The sequence below is a fragment of the Silurus meridionalis genome, chromosome 4, assembly GCF_014805685.1.
Source record: "Silurus meridionalis isolate SWU-2019-XX chromosome 4, ASM1480568v1, whole genome shotgun sequence".
NCBI classification, from domain to species: domain Eukaryota; kingdom Metazoa; phylum Chordata; class Actinopteri; order Siluriformes; family Siluridae; genus Silurus; species Silurus meridionalis.
The window spans coordinates 25,936,557-25,956,079 of record NC_060887.1 but is presented as its reverse complement, the minus strand read 5'-3'; the positions used below and the strand labels follow the sequence as shown (position 1 = coordinate 25,956,079).

Sequence of the window (19,523 nt, the reverse complement as noted above, 5' to 3'; positions counted from 1 at the left end):
TTAACTAGATGAGGCTGTGACATGATGCACATTTTTTATTTTGCCAATATTAATTCAGTTCACTTTTCAACCTTCAAAAACAAATGGCACTTTACAGAAGATTGGATTTTTGTAGTGAAAACATCAGCATGTTGGTCGGAGACGCGTAAATCAGACTGTTTACAGAATCAGCACCAAAATTACGAGTGAAACACGTGTCTACACCCAGACTGCAATATTACTTAAGTTTGAATGAGAAGGTGTGTCTGAAATGAATATCAGAGATGAGACTAACAGGGACTATGATAATTCATCTGTGAATATCTTAGAGACAAAACAGAAAGCATTCAGAATGAAGGGCTTCTCATGTGAATTCTAAAACTGATTCATGCTGTATTTCAGTCCAAAGTGGAGTTGGTCAATTAGTATTAATTAGTAAAACCTGCATACCAAAAAAAATCAACCATTTGAATTAGATGCTACAAATGACCAGATCTCTCTCTAACGCTTGATTAGTGCACCAGTGATTTTATATCACACTGCAGTTCATTTTGTTTGTGATTATCAAGGATTTGCACTGCTAAATTCCCTTATTTCCTAAAAATATATGAAGTAGACCACAAAGTATAAGTACAACAAAAATTATAAAGAAACAAAAGACACAAAATGATCTCAATAATAAACCCAAACTAAAAAGAAATAAACAGAAGTGCTTTTTTTTTTTTTTTTTTTGGTAGTCTATTCTCACTGCAGGGTAGACATAGTAAGGTGATAGAAACAATTGTAAAAATGTTTTTGAAAAAGCTTAAAAACTTATTAGGTAAGAGGTATAAGTGGTTCCAGGAAAATCAACTCTATTTAATTTTTGCCCAGCAGGAAAAATGCATCTGGTAAACAATAAATGGTCCCTGGGGTTGCATGTTTGTGTAGAAGGTCTTCGCCAAGTGAGCAGCGTATTCATCAAATGATCTTCTGGAGAAAAAAATCTGCCATACTCACTGACTCTGACCAGCAACAGGACTACTGAATAAAAACCTCATTCCGCTGGTTTAATTCGATGGTTTATAAAGTTTAAAAACACGATACACATCGGTTTTTGTTAGTGGCGAGATAAAAAGAGAAATACACAAGATGGCCCTGGCTATACATTTCTGCAGTAGTCGAGCCCGCCACAAGGGGGCAGTCAATAACAAATGAGATGTCGAAAAGAACACTAACATGAGTAGATATCAATTATGGCTTCATATTCCAAAAGATATCTCTCGATGTGTCATGTACTTAATGTGATTAGTAAGAACATCTTGCAGCTATATGATCTGTTAGACCCTGAGAATCCCCAACCTAACAATTAAAGTCTAGACGTGTTAAAGTAAAAAAAAAGAAAAGAAAAAACACCTAAAGGCTACTTGGAAAAACCTCAAAATGTAAATGTGCGTATACTGAGAAAGAATCATAAAGGCAGGACATATCTTTGAATAAAAGGCAGAGGTGCTGGTGGATGTGTTGATTTCGAAGGCCACCACAAATGCAGATTCTCACATGTGCTCAGGGTGAGACTGCAGGCAGGAGATCATCTCCTGAACTGGCTTGCCCTCGAAGCAGATCTTATACACAGCCGTGAACAAGGGGAACCTAGGAACACAAGGCAGATTTCATTTTTTTTAATTTTTTTTTTATCAATCACTGATTTAATGTAATATGTAAGAAATTAAATAGTTCACAGCATGTAGTTATAGTAAAATAATTAACATCAAGGTGAGCCCATGTGGCTGCTCCTAATACCAGCATATATATAAGGATGAGGTGCACAAAGATTCTCTTATAAAGGGCCAAAGTTAATACTGCATTACACTAGATTGTACCATATTAAAATTTATATTAAAATTAAATTTTGCCAATGTTCCCCTCATTTATGATTCCGTTATATTTAACAAACCAATAAATAATATTCTGTCATTTGCATAACTAATGCAATTTTCATTATTATTATTATTATTATTATTATTATTATTATTATACAAGTATTGTAGTTCAGTGAAACCTATAATACAATGAAAACAGAAACAATCCAAAGCATGTGAGCATTTTATATTAAACGCAACAATAAAAACTGTACCTGTAAGTTATTGCAAAGCGGAGCTTGTGTGGTATGGGAGTACCACAGTGATGCACGTGAAAAGAAAACACACTGGTGTCACGGATGAAGGCGAAACATCAGCACGGAAATCAAAAACTGTATAATCCTCATCTTGTGAAAATTGTTTAGTTTAACGAAGTGCTATTGTGTAAAATTTGTAACTTCCGGACAGTTGCACTGGATCTGTTCTTTCGTGACTCAGGTTGCACAATCACCTCGCTCGTGAGATGGATTCAATTAAAATGATGCGAACAAACACTAAATCTAAAAGCAGCAAATAACAGCAGCAGTGAACGATACATTTTCAGTGACTGTTTTGGTTTTTAGCGAATGATGATGCATTTGTACACCAATGCATATTTTTTTCTATTTTTAATCAAGCCTGTTAGCTTACTGCGTTTCTCCCTTCCATTCTCTTTTTATAGCATTGTAAAAACAAGCATTGCTGTAAAAATGTTTTATATATTCAATTTATGCATATATAATTAAATTATTATACTTAATGTCTGTGTATTTAATTAAACAACAATTGTCAAAACAACGATTTATTATATTTTAGATAGATTCTCTCAATGCATGGCTGTAAACTTGCCATCTGCTAAATACAATACAAATTGTTGATTTAAACAAATTTCTTCACCTTGCATACTCAAATGACTTTGTCTTTTTTGTTTTATTTTACAGAAAGAAAAAACCCAGTATTAATGAATTTGTTTAAAGGAGAAATCCCTGCATGCACTTAACAAGCAGCTACTATATGCTTTAAAATGTTGAAATTAAATATGGTTAAACTCGCTGTTTTTTTTGCATTTGTTAAGTACGCTTTTATACATAAATACACTGAATTAGGGTTTTATATAGGTATAATAAGCAAAACATCTAATAAACTTTTAAAAATCTGATTATTTGATTAATAGTAGAGTCACACTGAAGGCATCAAGGGCTATTTGACCAAGAAGGAGAGTGATGGGGTGCTGCGCCAGATGACCTGGCCTCCACAGTCACCGGACCTGAACCCAATCGAGATGGTTTAGGGGTGAGCTGGACCGCAGAGTGAAGGCAAAAGGGCCAACAAGTGCCAAGCATCTCTCGGGGAACTCCTTCAAGACTGTTGGAAGACCATTTCAGGTGACTACCTCTTGAAGCTCATCAAGAGAATGCCAAGAGTGTGCAAAGCAGTAATCAAAGCAAAAGGTGGCTACTTTGAAGAACCTAGAATATGACATTTTTCAGTTGTTTCACACTTTTTTGTTATGTATATAATCCCATATATAATTCCACGTGTTAATTCATAGTTTTGATGCCTTCAGTGTGAATCTACAATTTTCATAGTCATGAAAATAAAGAAAACTCTGAATGAGAAGGTGTGTCCAAACTTTTGGTCTGTACTGTATGTATGTATGTATGTATGTATGTATATATATATATATATATATATATATATATATATATATATATATATATATATATATATATATATATATATATATATATATATATATATATATATATATATAGAGAGAGAGAGAGAGAGAGAGAGAGAGAGAGAGAGAGAGAGAGAGAGAGAGAGAGAGAGAGAGAGAGAACAATCGTCCGATTAATTGGTTATCAAAATAATCATTTGTTCTGTACACTGTTTTTGCAGCATAAGTTAATGTTGTTATGTTAGATGCCAAGTAAGAAATGGAGATCTGTGTCAAAAGCATTTTTATAACTTTTCCCCCACTTCCCATATATAGCATGCCGGGTCAAGGTGAAGGTCACTATGGGCCAACTGTGGCCCCTGGGCCCTAGTTTGAGCATCTCTGGGATATAGAGATTTTTTTTTCTTTTTAAAAAAATTGTATTTAATAATTTGTTACACACCAACATGCCTTGCTTTTTAGCCATTTTTAAATTTGTACATTTCTACATGTACATCAATTATAATACGAGCACCGCCCCCCCAGAAAAATCTGTAACCAAAAGCTTTTACAGTGGAGACCAAAAATGGTACATAAAGCTCAATTTACAAGTGGTTGAATACAGCTCCAACAGTAATGCTGATTGCAAGTCATGTCAAGTGGCTTCAGCACTGGTTCAGAAAACAAAAACAGAATGAAGCACTCACTTTTCCACCAGGCCCTTCTGCTTGAGAATGTTGTTAACTTCAGCAGATGTTAATGGCCCTTGAAGCTTTTGGCCATTCAGCATTTCTTTCTCAAGTTCCTGAATGGTCTAGGACAAAAAAAAAACATTCATAATCTGCTTATCCTGAAGATTCCTTAAATCTAAATAACTGAAGTAAAGTTGATCAGTGGTGTATGTTTAACATTTTAACGCGAGTAAAAGCTCTCCCATGCTGGAATACTGGGGATCGTACTGCTACAGACCTTGCCTGTCGTGACATAGGCTTCTGCCACACGCCGGTTGCGGCCGCCGTAGCAGGTGGTGATGAGGTCGGCAACTCCACAGCTTTCCAAAAAGGTAGCGGAGGACACGGAGCCGTCTTTGCTGAAGAGCTTGGCGAAGGCGATCATCTCCATCAGCCCCAGCCTGATCACTGCAGCTTTGGTGTTGTCTCCACACTGCAGCCCATCACAGAAACCTGCACCCACGGCCACAATGTTCTAGAAAGCAGAGGCAAATATTCATAATAAATTAATTAATTAATAAATAGTAACAATAATAAATAATTTAAATGCATAGTAAATAAAGGATATACGACAAAATAAATACAAATAAACAACACACAAAGTGTAAATCTATGCGTCTATGAGTTAAAATAGTTGAATGCTTAACCTGATATGAAAACAGAAAGACACCGACATTACAGAAACTAATTTGTTGTTTCGGTCAGTAACTTGATCAGACACGGCTCGTGGTTAACCGTGAACTCACTCAACTTTACATTAGAAGCATTTTTACTAATACAAATAATCCTGATTACGCGTAGACGAGTTGTTGCTGTGTTACATGGGGCGGTTTAATATGCGCAGCATGTGTGAGTCACACTTCAGCTGCAGCTCATATGCCCTCCCTAGATAGAAACGCTTTTCCTGGGAAAGCAGCCAACATGAGTGATATTTACTTTGAGGGCTCCGCACAGCTCCACGGTGTCTGCATCATCCACAACAGTGATGCGGAAGTTGGGCGTCTGCAGAAGCTCCTTAAAAAGCTGTCCGTTCGCTAAGACTTTACTTCCTGTGAAGTGAAGAATAAACAACAGCACTGCTTAGTTATTTCAAACATGAAAGCTGCCAGTCTTTCAGTATTAACCAAAAGGTGAGTCTTTATATACTGTTTGAATGAAAGCAAATACAAGAGCTGACTTGAGGTCAATTAAAATGGGATTAAAGCATCTGGTTTAGAAATTAGTCATAATACTACAGGCATTTACATGTAGTGTGATTATTATAGTGGTATTATTCTGTAGAGAATCCATTCTCAAGGGTGGATTCAGGAAATGGATTCATTTTTAACTACAGTTTATAGCTAAATAGCACACACAAATGCAATTCTCTGTTCGGTGTTTTAGGTCGCCTGACACTCAACAATTCCTGACAACACAAACAGTGACGGAGTTGGAAAAGATGCTAAAAACAAAGTTGTGAATTTACACAGATTCAACATGCATGAGGCATTGTAGTATAATTGTGCAGAAGCTGTGCATTTCTGCTCTCTCTTACTGCTACACTCTGGCCAAACTCCTTTAGGTTTATAGAACTAGGATTAGAGGTTTACTTACTTCTTTCGGCTTCTCCCATCCGCATGTTTGATTTGGCACATGTTTTTATGCTGGATGCCCTTCCTAACGCAACCCTCCCCATTTATCCGGGATTGGGACCAGCACTAAGGCTTATGCAACCCTAATGGCTGGGGTTGGTTCCCTGACCTGGGATCGAACCCAGGCCGCAGCGGTGAGAGCGCCGCATCCTAACCACTAGACCACCAGGGAACCTTAGGGGTTTACTTATTTAATAACTTTAATTATTTATTTAAGAGGTTTGATGAACACTTACATGCTCTCCCCATTTTTTAATAAAAAAATAAATTAAAAAGGTGCAATACCACTTTGTACAGAAAAGAAAAGGAAACCTGTACTTTTCTGTGCAACAATACTCTTTATTTTTCTTTACAAGATGTGCAATAACTTTATTCTTTTTTATTCATTTCTTTTAATTTCTATATTACTTAGCTGTTTTCTTTTTTAATGTGCAACTGGAAGCTTCGATTACCAAAACAAATTCCTTGTAAGTGCAAACATACTTAAAGCAAGAAAGCTCTTTCTGATCTGATTAAATGTAAACTACAAACTGCAGCATGAAGCATAAAACATTCCAAAATGATTTATACACAATGCGAGCCATTTTTAAAAATGATAAATGAAAGGGTTAAACGAAAAGCATACTCCTAGTAATCATAAGTCATACACTTTACATTAGAAAAAAAGCACAAGATAATTCAATGCCGCCTTAATGGAAAGTGGAGGGCCATTACACTGCCGCCACAATCTGCCAAGAAATAAACAAATACACTTAAAAAAAGACATCCAGTTGAAAGTTACTTTTAATATTGAGAAATGCCTGTGAGACAAGGTCATTCCTGTTAGAATTAGCTAAAGGTGGATGTTAGTGGCACCGGGGCTGGTGCAGTACTTATCCAAGAGGATGATCATGGGGTGTAAGAAGACAAAACACCAACTTCACTACAGTACCATTGAGAAGTAGGCACTGGCCCTGCTGTTGGCCTTACAGCATTTTGAAGTGTATCTCGATGACAGTTCGGCTCCAGGTCATTTTTCTACGCATCCCATTCCGTTAGTCTTCCTACATCAAATGCGCAATACTAATCAGAGAGTGATGCGTTGGACCCTGATTGTGCAAGGTTTTGATCTGGGTATCACCCATAAGAAAGGTGCACTCAATATTGTTGCGGACACTCTTTCATGTAGCTGAATGTTATTACGTTATTGGTTTTTTTTTTATTATGTGAACTAATGTGGTAGGTTCACGTGTGTGTGTGTGTGTGTGTGTGTGTGTGTGTGTGTGTGTGTGTGTGTGTGTGTGTGTGTGTGTGTGTGTGTGTGTGTGCGCGCGTGCAGGTGCCATCCCGAGACTCCAGTCCAGGTCTTCCCTGCATTCTAGTGAACTAAAGCCACACCCTCTTTCCTTCAGCAGGAACTACCTATATAGTCAAGGGGAAGCTGGGATTCAGGAGCTCGATTAGCCGACGATCTCTTTGATCGTTATTTTGTCCCAAGTTTTCGTGATTTCCTGCACTGATCTACGCCTGTTCTGACTCTGAGTTTGCCTTGTCCCGTTTTGACCATATTTACCTCACTGTATTACATCTGTAAAATATATGTACATATTTGCTGTTTTGTTCACCGGTAGCAAGGGTGTGGCTGCCATTTCTGTTGGGTATGTGTTTGTTCCCTGTTTTTGGTAAGGAAGTAAGGGAAGTGTTTTGTATTTCTTTTGGGTTTTGTGTGTAGGTCATTAGTGTTTGTTAAAAGAGTGTTTTTGTTTATTATTTTGGCCTTGGTCCACCCTTAAGTCTATCCCGGTGTTGTACTGTACATACTACAATATACCTTCCATTTTACGACACCCCGGTGTTTGCGTTTCCATTTCCCATCACACTTTTACCAAATACACTTCCATCCACCCATTATATATACCACCCTGTGCCTTTAATCACGCTGTGTGCCCCAACCGTAGACTGGGACGTAACACTAAACACATTACATGCAGCTGTAAACAGATCCTGTCGAAAACTTACTGATGTTGGCAAAGCACTGACACTGGAGCCTCCTTGTATACATTTTAAACAAAACACCTTTTTAAGAGCATTTATTATTAGTCTTAGATTATGTTGAGTTGTCACGATAGAAACAGTATCATATTAGAGCATACATAGGTGCATTAACATAAATATGGGATTTAGTCTGCAGCCTAAAATAATGTCCAGACAACAAATTACACCTTCTAACCAATATGAATAATAATAATAAAAAAAGAAAATTCTAATTATGATTGCATTGCTTATATACAACCATATTGAGATATATATATTAAGATACTTAAGAATATTGTAATCGATACCCTAGAAAGATAATAACAGAATTTACATATTTCACAATTAAATTCTGTGCAAAAAATATAAAACATATAAATAAGTAATATAAGGAAATTTTTGTGTATTGTGTATTGTCCTGCACTGTCTTGTGTTGTCTTTTGCACTGTTTGCAGTGCACACATGCACTTTATGTGACAAGGATCTCCTACTTAGTTCTTGGCCCTGTGTTTTTTTCTGTTCTGTGACTGTTGTTTTATGTTGTTTTATGTAGCACCTGGGTTCTGGAGGAACGTTGTTTAATTTCACTGTGTACTGCATCAGCTATATATGGTTGAAATGACAATAAAAGCTTCTTGACTTGACTTGACTTGAATACGGAACATCAGCGGCAGAAACTCTATGACTATTATTTTGCAGACGTGTGCAACTGCTTGCGCAATATAGGCAATATGTGAAAAACCAGGCTGAGAAAGTGGGTGTTGTACAGACAAGTCCAAGCTCTAGTCCAAGTTCCACTGTTATATTACCCAATATCACCCACAAGTAAAAGCCTTCTGCTGAGCTCACATAATCCAGAAAAGATATTCTATAATCCCCTGATAAAAATACCAACTTAATTCTGCCTTTTGCAGTCAATAATGAGGTCACTGCCAAGGTTATAGCTAAAAAGCTAATCATGAAAATAAGTTGTCCGGAAGCCCGAAAACTCATTGCCAAGTAATTAAGTGTTTCTCTCACCGATAGTGGTTTCGCAGAACTTCTCAGCCGCCACCTCGTTAGCGATGTTGGCCCCCATCAGGACACTGACATCAATACCCATCTTCTCACGTATAATATCAGAGATGAGTTTCAGCCCTTCAGGTCCCTCATCAATACCCTAAAGATGGAATGGATAGATAAAGTTATCCAGATGTGCATTGTGCAAATCTCAAACATCTGTTACATTGGAAGCATTACGCCATGAAGTGCAGCTGTTCAAAAAGAAAAAAACATCTAGAAGAGCTTTTTGCACAATGACTCACGAAATGAGGAGTAGAATAACAAAAAAATTGGATTTCAATATGCATATGAGGAATGTGTGATGTTTTTTTAAATGATTAAAGTAATTCAAAAAGAAGTAAAGCCATGGAGGCAGAAATCTAATAAAAATGACTGTTATGGGCAAAAAGCATTGCAAAAACTGTGTGACTGTGTTGTAATGCGATAGAGAGAGAGAGAGAAATTCTGGTGAGAGCCAAGGAAGTGGAACCATAAAATAGAACAGAAATCAAAGAGAGAGAGAGAACCTGGAACTCAAAAAAATCAAAAAAAGCCCTACATATACATACATACACACACTCCACCCACACCATTCTTTAGCTCATATTCTCTATCACACAGAGAGATGGAAGTGAAGAGAACTCAGGGAACGTTTCAACTTAAAGTTTGTGTACTTGGTTTTTTTTCATTTGAAATTCAGCTGAACTGACATAAATACGATTTTCTACCTTGATATGACAGAGATCTGATTTTTTTGTTTTGGGACTGTGTGGAGACAAACATTTGTATGTAGTTCTTGAACTTATACATATGCAAAAAAAAATAGTCATGCAACATGAATGAGAAGATTCGATTTCATATTTGAAACATGTCCCCACATATAATTGTCAGTTATAATCCAGTGTTGACAGGATGTCAGAATTTATGATTTAGTGGATAACTGATTAATAATGACGAAAAAAAAAATTCTACAAAAACCTAGTCGTGTTTGAAACAATTGTAGAAGTAATAGATGTTGCATGTCCATGTTCATATTAAGACATTACTAAGGCAGATATGGGCGATTTGTAGTTATGAATGTGAAATGATTAGCTTCCAGCTATAGCCAGTAAAGCCAATTCTCTATTTTCTTCATTGTTTATTTCATTTTTAATTTAATGATGATTACACAGCAGTATTTGTGAAACATGCATTGTTTTGATAATTCGATGTATCCTGTCAATTTCCTGTTGTAATCCCACTTCATCTCTGCCTCCTCTGTAGCTTCCTGTATTCTCTCATTTCCTCCTGACCCTGACCCCTTTTCCTCTCTACCCTTGGACTCTGCCACTGATGCTTTCCTCTCCTCTCTTTCCTCAACCATGCATCTTCTCTGCCCCTGACTACTAAACCCAAGAAAACTTCTTGTCCCACCCCCTGGCTGTCAGAAGTGTTGTGCAGCAATCAACAAGAACTTAGATCAGTGGAGGGGAAGTGGAAAAATCACAACTCGATGCATCTCGCCTCTTACTGTGTACTCCTGAACAAATTCTCTTCAGACATGCCTTTTGCTAAGACTGCCTTCTACAAGGAAAAGCTTGAGGCCTCTGCACAAGATCCTTATAAGCTCCACAGCATCTTCTCTTCTCAACTTAACCCCCCTGTCCACCTGTTTCATCCTCCCTTACTGCCGAAGACTTTTTTCGACTCATATGATTAGAAGATTAAGGAAATCTGACATACCTTCACTTTCTCCCTGACTATGCCTAAACTATACAGCCAGGAATCCCCTATTTCTTCACTGTTACATTTCTCTAACATAGCAGAAGAAGAGGTGCTGCATTCATCCGATCTTGCAATCCCAACACCTGCCTGCTATCCCTTCAAATATGGTCCAGACCATCTCACAAGACCCCCTGCCTTTTATCACCGCAGTCATGAATGGGTCCTTAGCATCTGGCCATGTTCCAACTACCTTTCAGAGAGCGAGGGTTATTCCCATATTGAAGAAACCTGCTCTGAATTCATCGGGCATCAACAACTACAGACCGGTATCACTTCAATCCTTTCTTTCTAAAACTTTGGAACACACTGTTTTTAACCAACTGTCTGTCTCTCTCTCACAGAACAATCTCCAAGATCCCAACCAGTCTGGCTTTAAAGCAACACATTCCACACAGACAGCCTTTTTGACTGTCACTGAGAAACTACATGCCGCTAGATCAGCCGAGCTGTCATCTGTCCTCATCCTCTAGACCTGTCAGCAGCATTTGACACAGTCAACCATAGACAACCCTCAGAAACCTTGGTATCTTGCTTCCTACACTGGTGTCCCACAAGGCTCAGTACTTGGTCCTCTCCGTTTCTTTCTCTATACTCACTCTCTTGGTGAAGTCATATGCTCACAGGGTTTTCTTACCACTGCTATGCGGATGACAACTCATCTTCTCCTTCCCTCCCTATCAGGGCTTCTGTTCAGAAGGTGGACATATCTTCGTGGATGAGTGCTTATCAACTGAAACTCAACCCCAGCAAAACTGAACTGCTGATCATCCCAGGTGATTCATCTCCATGTCATGATCTCAGAATAGCTCTACACAACTCTTTGCTCTTCTCGTCAGCCACCACTTGTAACCTTTAGGTAACCATGAACAATCAACTGCCCTTTTCCTCACATGTTGCTAATGTGACTCGCTTCTGTCTGTTTATTCTCTACAACATCAGAAGGATTCAAGCATTTCTACCCACACAGGCTTCTCTGGTGCTTTTTTTTTAGTTTCTTGTCATTTCAAGACTGGACTACTGCAACTCTCTGCTGGCAGGTCTTCCTCTGAACGCTATTCGTCCACTGCAAATGATTTAAAACACAGCTGCACGACTTGAGCTCAACCTGCCAAAGTTCTCCCACGTTACCCCACTGCTGCGCTTCCTCCAATGGCTTCCGGTAGCTGCACGCATTAGATTCAGAACACTGATGCTTGCCTACAAGGCAAAAAATGGACCAGCACCATCCTACTTCAGAGACCTCATCACTCCTCGCACTGCACCACATTGCCTGAGATCCTTTAGTACTGCTCAACTGGTCTCACCTTCTCTCAGGGTTAGAGGTAAGTATATTCCAAGGCTCTTCTCTGTTCTGGCACTGAGGTGGTGGAATAAACATCCCCTAGATGTCTGAACAGTGGAATCACTGGCTGTCTTCAAGCCACTGTTGAAGACCTACCTCTTCCTGAAACACTTAAACTAGCACTTTTCTCTGTCTTTTTTTTTTACCCAGAGTTGTAGACTGATGTTATCTTAAGTTTGTAATTTAGCATTTTTTGTATGTCGCTCTGGACAAGAGCATCATCAAAATTTGACAGTTCAAAGAAATATATTGTTTATCTAGCTGGTCTATTACAGAAATATCATTGATCTAAAAGAGCAGAGTTGATCTTATAGCTTGTTTTATAGAGTCTATATTACAGTTTTTAGATTTCAAGGAGAGAAGCCGCACATCTAAATAAACAAAATAGAGAATAACTGTAGATCTCTATTGTCTATTGCATATATAATAATATGCACTTTACCTTGATTAAAGTAATTCCACGAGCCGATTTGGAAACACAGCCGGCCATCACATCACACAGCTTTCGGATAAACTGGTGCGGGACCACAAACACCAGCAAGTCCGCTCCTTCTGCGGCATCCCGTAACTCAGGCACTGCAATCTGCAATCACGAAGAAGGTTTGCTTCTTAACACTAACACTGCAAGCTCTTATCCTATTACAACACACATGCATCAGCAATGCCCAGCTTTAACAGTGCATTGTATGAGAGAGAGAAAAAATGGAGTGAGGGCTGAAAAAAATAACACTTCAAATCATATATCAAACATTTCTTACCACATTTTCTGGAAGTTGGTAACCTGGGAGGTATTTGACATTCTCATGATCGTTGTTGATGATATCAGTAAGCTTCCTTCCATTTACATTCTCCTCATAAACCCACATCTTGACACTGGTGGCAAAACGCTGAAGTTTCTGTGCATTGTGGCCAATGATCCTGGCAATAGCAGAGCCCCTGAGTGCAGGAAAAAAACAAGAGGTTTTATTGTGATCACGGGCATGAAGGCGATTTGGGCAGGTGTTCAGCATAACATTGAATTTGTGACTGCTTTTTTTCCACAGAATTTATCAGATTATTATGCAATAAGTGACCTTAATTTTGCTTTTTGTATTTAGTCAAATTAACGTTGAATTAGTTATGCAAATCAGTTTTCGATTAGCCTTTAAACTCTTTGAGGATTTGGAATTAGTGGTAACAGAAAGACCTCCAGCTGCAGCATAGCGATGAGCTAAACAGGGTTTCACTCACCAGTTTCCTGAGCCCACGATACACACTTTCAGTGGTGAAGTCATGGCAAATAGCTTTCACCAAGCACAAATCTGAAAATATGGCGGAAACTCCTAAAGGCAGGTACCGGTTATAGTTGTTCGAAGAGAAGCCTAAGGGAGTGAACGTGTTCGTCTACTATTGATTGCGTCATTGAGCGTGACGACGAACAAACGCGGATGGGATTTGTAGTTCTTTGGCATAGTTCTTTTTCGTGCAAAAGTTTAATTGAATGGTGTCAGAATTCTGTCAAGAGTCTAGTCAAGTCAAGTTTATTTCTATAGCGCTTTTTACAAGAGACATTGTATTAAAGCAGCTTTACAGAAATTAAGAGTTAAGGTGAACAATGTGTATTTATCCCTGATAAGCAGCCATGGTGACTGTGGCAAGGAAAAACTCCCTTAGATGTTATGAGGAAGAAACCTCTAGAGGAACCAGACTCATAAGGGAAACCCGTCCTCATTTGGGTGACATCAAGAGTGTGATTATAGTCTTGAAACAATATAGAACACTGGAGTGAGAACTAACATGAGTACTGGAATGTAAGATTATGGGTAATGAGTCTTATGATTATAAGTCAAGATTCAAGTCAAGAGTCAATGGCTTTCTTTAAAACAAGAAAATGAAAAGAAAAAACTAAATTTCTATGTATAACAGAAGAGTTTCTCTAGTTTATCTTACAACTCTAACTCCAAAACAGACAGACAGACAGACAGACAGACAGACAGATAGATAGATAGATAGATAGATAGATAGATAGATAGATAGATAGATAGATAGATAGATAGATAGATAGATGCTTGGATGGACAGACAGACAGACAGACAGACAGACATAATCATAATAGAATGTTGTGGTCTGTATAATACAGAGCTATTCTACACACTCTGCCAACACCATTGAGGTACTAAACCACTAAGTTTTTGTGCCTTGGGCCAATGGTCCTGTGGAGACATGGAATGCAGGACTAGATTAAATTGAAATCATTTTTATTATTCCCAGTTTACTCTTGTGTTCATCTGAATGAGAAGATTATTGTAGATGTTAAGCACTATGGTAAATTTATGATTGCATTTCTCTATTAAAAAAAAAAAATAAAACAATAATTTGAACTCCACAGAGTCAGCAAGGAACCTTTTATTGTTTTTGAAACAAATAAATATTTCTTACATCCTGTTTTTATTTTGTCATATATCATATCATATATCATATCATATCATATCATATATAATATTATATCATATCATATCATATCATATCATATATCATATTATATCATATCATATCATAACATATCATATATCATGTATAATACAGCTCTATTCCAAAAACTCAGCCAACACCAGTGAGGTATCGAACCCGTTGTCTGTTCCTTTGTGTTAATGTTAATGTTTTTTCCTGTTCACAACACATTCGATTCAACTATCATCTAATCAACAGCCTTCCCTTTCTCAGTGTGTTGAAGCAGGAAAACACTCAAATGTGCAGTTTGGGGAGCACAAACATCTAGATAATATGTGTGTTTTTTGTGATTAAGGATGTGGACTAAACCTGAATGATTTAAAAATAACGTCATATTAACCCCAAGTCCAGCATTGGGGTTCTGCAGCCAAAATGGAGATAACAAGGAAGTAAATGAGGAGCTATTACAAGTTAAAACATATAAGAAAGTTTGATTTGGGCAAATGTAAGGAGAACTGGTAATAGAGTAACAAATTATTCACAACATAAGAGGAAATACATTTAGTGTCCTAGCAAAGTATTGGTCTAGCACAAGCTGCCAGAACCAGCTTTAATGTGTTTTTGCATGGATTCAATGACTCTCTTGAGTTGTACCTAAGGAATGGACAGAAATCATGGAAAAAAAGAGACCATCAGGTGGTATTTTGATGATTGTGCTTGTAGCTAACCCTATTTAATACACTGGTCCAAAAATAATATTTTACTGGGTTAAAGTCTTCTGTTGTGACAGTGAAGATCATAGCATACAGTTATGTGATATACACTATGTAGGTAATCTTTGTAGAAACCTGACCAAATGATTTGTGGTTTCTGAACATCCCATTCCACATTTCACCCCCCATTTCCATTATAATAACCTCCATATTCTGGGAATATTTTCCACTAGATTTTGTATTTTTTTGTAAGTCAGGTACTGATGTAGGGTGAGGAGACCTGGGGTGCAGTCAGCATTCACATTCATCCCAAAGGTTTCCAATATGACTGAGGTCAGAGCTCTATAGCAGGCCATTGAAGATCTACTTTAATCCAAGTTCACTTGGTGCATAGCAGAATTGTCAGAAATGCTGAGCAGAAATGCTGTTACAGGTTTGGGTCTCAGAGTTCAAATGAAGGGAAAATGTAATGTCCAAGGACATCCTATACAACTGTGTTCCCCTAAGTTTGTGGTAACATTTTGGGAGACAACCACGATACGGCTGGAAAATTCAGCTCCCCATATTGTCCATGCAGTGCACATCATTCCTCAAATCATTCGTGCCCTGTGGATAGAAGCATTCCCAGTGACTCCAGGTTAGAAATGTTTCATTACATCATACACATTATCATTCAGAACTTACACAATAACTTTAAATAGGAGGTTATAAGATAAGAATACACACGGCTTTATGTACACTAGGAGCTTCTTTCCCTTCCCAGATTATAATAACGAGAGCCAATGCAATCTTTACACAACTGTTCAGAATAGATGAATGTGCCACGCGTCTCCTGGCTGTATAGAAAACCCAAACGCCCTGGTTTAGTGGTCTACTCCTGTTGAAATGAGGGAGGGAGGGAGAGAGAGAGAAGGAAGGAAGGAAGGAAGGAAGGAGAGAGCACACACACACACACACACACGGTCCACCGAGTGAGCTGCTCCGGAGTGCACGGTGCAGCTCTGTCGAGAGTCGGACGCAGAGATCCTTCACTCGACACCGCGGTCATGTTCCTCTGCGCTTTTCTCTAACACTTCCGCCGGCCGGCTGGCTGCTGCTGTGTGCGGGTGTGTGCGGGATGGAGAAGTGCGGTGCGGCTCGCTGTGACAGCGCCGGTAAGCGCAGTGTGTCGGTGGAGCGCGGCCGGAGACCAGCAGCGAGCGGAGCGCAAGCGCGGCCCGGAGCTCCAATCCCGAACCAGGCGTGCAGCGGGAAAGCGGAGCAAAACCTCCGGAGAGGACTGGAAGGAGTCCTCAACAAATACACTAATCTACTGCAAGGATGGCAGCACAGGTAAATGCTCAGACTGATGAGGCCAGCATCACACTTTCATTTGAACATCATTTCATCAAAACCATGGTACACTATGGTGCTAAACAGTTCTCTCCCTGGTTACACAGTAAACAGTTTTAAATGGCCTTAATCACTTCTCCTGATCCTGCCTGAACTTTCTAAATATTAAGTAAGATCCTTGCTTTTAGTAGAACTGCTTTCGCTAGATTGGGTTTCATGATGTGTGGTTGTAGTTTGTAAATAAAAATCTAATTATCTATAACAATAAATAATTCACTAATAAGAGCTGGTACAAAATCTTTAGTAGATGTTCTGACAATTTTCTTTTTACATTTATGGCATATGCCCCAATTTAGAGCAATTTATAATGGAGCAGTTGAGGGTTTAGTGCTGTGCTCAAGGGCCCAGCAGTGACAGCTTGGTGGTATTGGGACTTGAACTTGTGACCTTCACGATCCAGAGTCCAATGCCTTAACCACTAATCTACAACCACCACTCACAATCCAAACAATCCTGGCTAGTGTTCCTCATTCTGGAAATACTTACCATGAGGTGGGAGCCTTAATGGGCACACATATATGTTCAAGCTAATGGAGATCCAACTTCTCTTCTAAATTCACCTACTGGTTTGTTTTTGAGCTGTGGAAGGAAATCTAAGAACCCTGAAAAACTCGCAAGTGGATATGGAGAACATTCATAACTCCACACAGTCGGTAAGAAGCTCAGGAGTGAAACAAGTACCCTGTAGCTTAGAAATGTTGGCCGTGTTGGTCACCTGGAATCGTTAATGCTTTAGAGCAAAATAATGCATTTTAGTCATTTGGTCTATGATTTGATTTCATTCAATTCCTTTTAAATTAAGCCATGTGGAAAGATATAAATGCAAACCCCACCCTTAAACCTAGCTTAACCTTTGTATGACATTATAAACATGAGTTGTGTAAAAGGTAATCTTTATTGCAAATAATCATTATACTGCATGAGATTATGTCTGTATCATGCAAAATCATTCCTCATCCTGAGCCCAAACCACTGATGTATCGACCTGTTGTCTAACTTATGCTACCGGTGCAATCACTCTAACAATAAAGCACACCAAACCAGTCTAGCTGACTTGTGTCATTACAATAAGAGGGCACTAATTATTAAGATATTGTTATTATTAAGTTAATTGGTACTTTAGTGTTCAAGCCAACCCACGCCAACACAATATGTTCGCACATATTCATGACTGCTTCGACAGACTGCATGCCCACTGATTTCACACATCTATCAATAGGCATTCGTGACTGCAAACTGTTGTGCTTCAGTACTGCAGAGACTTCCTGCAAGGAATATATTAGACAGAGCATTTCATATTTTAGCATACATATGCTATATTTCCTTGTATATGAATCAGTGCCTTAATGGATTAAAATATATTTACAGATTAAATTTTTTTTGGTTGTCTTAAGAAATGTCGCGTTTATTAGTGTCATAACAGTTCATCAATTGTAGTAGGTGTGTATCCTAAGGCAAACTGTGTAAGCAGTACAAGCCTCCAGTCCCTCAATCATTTGTTGTGTTGTGTAAGGTGAGAATTTCATGGTTGTGGGTACTGCATGAGAAAAATACAGCATAGTCCTAATTACCCTCCTTTCATCTGGGAGAGACTGTGACTCATCTGTTGAGAGGAAATCCCCCATCTCACTGCTGCCTCGCCTTGCAATCGATGGGGAAAGCAGCCAGCTATATAATGAGCCCAAAGATAAGGGAGTTATATGTTGACTCTCAGGCATGCCACACTTTGAGCTGCATGCCAGGTAGAGTTTACTTAAAGATGTGCGTGCGTAACACAGACCACTATGAGGCAAAATGAGTTTGACTGCAAAGTGCTAAAGTGCCAAATGGAAGGAATCGTTAGAGCTAAACCGAAGGATTTGTATGGTTACTATTCAGTATTGCAATCGATTCAGACAAGCACGGCCATTCACTCATAAAGCCAATGTTTTCAACAGATTTGTCCCTGCCATCTTCTCAGACATGTCTGATGTATGTGCATGTGTCATGATGAAACGACAATGACATGCCATTAAACTATGGGTTTCTCCACAATGTATCTATGAAATATTTTTTACAGTACTGTTTATTTAAGATTGAACACTTTGACTGTGGTCATTATCTAATAATATTCTCAACTTATTATGTATTGATTTTGTCTTTAAGAGCATTACACAGTAACTATTAGGGACTTCAGTGACACTTTCTATATGTACTCTCAACGTTTAAAGGTGCAGTTTGGGATTTTGAATCACATATTGGTAGACCTAGAAAAATCATTAAGCTTTAACAGTTTTACAGACCTCAGTAAAACATGTTAAACAAAATATTGCAATGTAGTGCTTTCATGCTTCTTTTGGGATATTGCTGGCTCAGAATGAGCTTCGTGCATTCAAGCCTCCATGTTTGTCCTTTGTTAGCATCACATTAGTCAGCTAGTTGTGATGCATATTTTCCTATATATTATGTAATCAGTTTTCTACATTTAACTAGCTGTTGAAAGATCTAAAGCAGATACTTGTTTATACAGCATTTAAAGTAAGAGGTATTACAACTTTATTTACTGTCGAAACACTGTGGATCTCAGTGGAGCTGAGGGGGCGTTTTTCCTGGTTGGAGTTTTTAAATTGTGAGTCACCTCCAGTCAAATGCAGCATATCATACAAACTTACAGGACTTTACACTTGCTTGTTTGGATTTTATTTTTCCTACAACTCTATTGCACTTGGATTTGACTTATTACAAACATACAAATAACTACATCTCTTTATTCTCTGTGCAGGTATTTTGTTCTGGACCCTGAGCTTGGTCAGCTGCAGTACTTTCTAAATGAGCAAAGTAAGACCCAAAAACCACGAGGCGCCTTGCCTCTGATTGGCTCATCTGTGGCTCCCAGTGATGAGTTTCCATTCATGTTCACAGTTTTTGCGGTTAATGGAGAGCTGTTTAAACTGAGAGGTAAAAGACT

The 19,523-nt window shown here is 38.4% G+C and overlaps 2 protein-coding genes across 2 annotated transcripts in view; one reads left to right on the top strand and one right to left on the bottom strand.

The window, feature by feature from the left end:
• Positions 1-20: 20 nt before the first annotated feature.
• On the bottom strand, positions 21-13,432 carry gpd1l (glycerol-3-phosphate dehydrogenase 1 like). The gene is made up of 8 exons (XM_046846285.1): positions 13,272-13,432; positions 12,800-12,977; positions 12,484-12,624; positions 8,915-9,053; positions 5,187-5,299; positions 4,489-4,725; positions 4,227-4,333; positions 21-1,611 (listed from the first exon to the last, which is right to left on the bottom strand). The coding sequence occupies exons 1-8, from the start codon at positions 13,313-13,315 to the stop codon at positions 1,515-1,517; spliced, it is 1,056 nt and encodes a 351-aa protein (XP_046702241.1). The 5' UTR covers positions 13,316-13,432; the 3' UTR covers positions 21-1,514.
• A 2,706-nt stretch (positions 13,433-16,138) lies between these two features.
• osbpl10b (oxysterol binding protein-like 10b) overlaps positions 16,139-19,523 on the top strand; it is a 40,607-nt gene continuing 37,222 nt past the window's right edge. Inside the window, 2 exon segments of the mRNA XM_046848520.1 lie at positions 16,139-16,516; positions 19,338-19,513. Of these exon segments, the coding sequence (XP_046704476.1) occupies positions 16,302-16,516; positions 19,338-19,513 (391 nt within the window). The 5' untranslated portion in view covers positions 16,139-16,301.

What these genes read in the sequence shown, in the direction of transcription:
- gpd1l (XM_046846285.1), bottom strand. Translation starts at nt 13,315, where the DNA reads ATGACTTCACCACTGAAAGTGTGTATCGTGGGCTCAGGAAACTG. An exon ending in GTTCTGCGAAACCACTATCG is followed by an intron (nt 5,300 to 8,914) that starts GTGAGAGAAACA and finishes TTCACTTCACAG; the next exon opens with GAAGTAAAGTCTTAGCGAAC. An exon ending in CCTATGTCACGACAGGCAAG is followed by an intron (nt 4,334 to 4,488) that starts GTCTGTAGCAGT and finishes TTTTTGTCCTAG; the next exon opens with ACCATTCAGGAACTTGAGAA.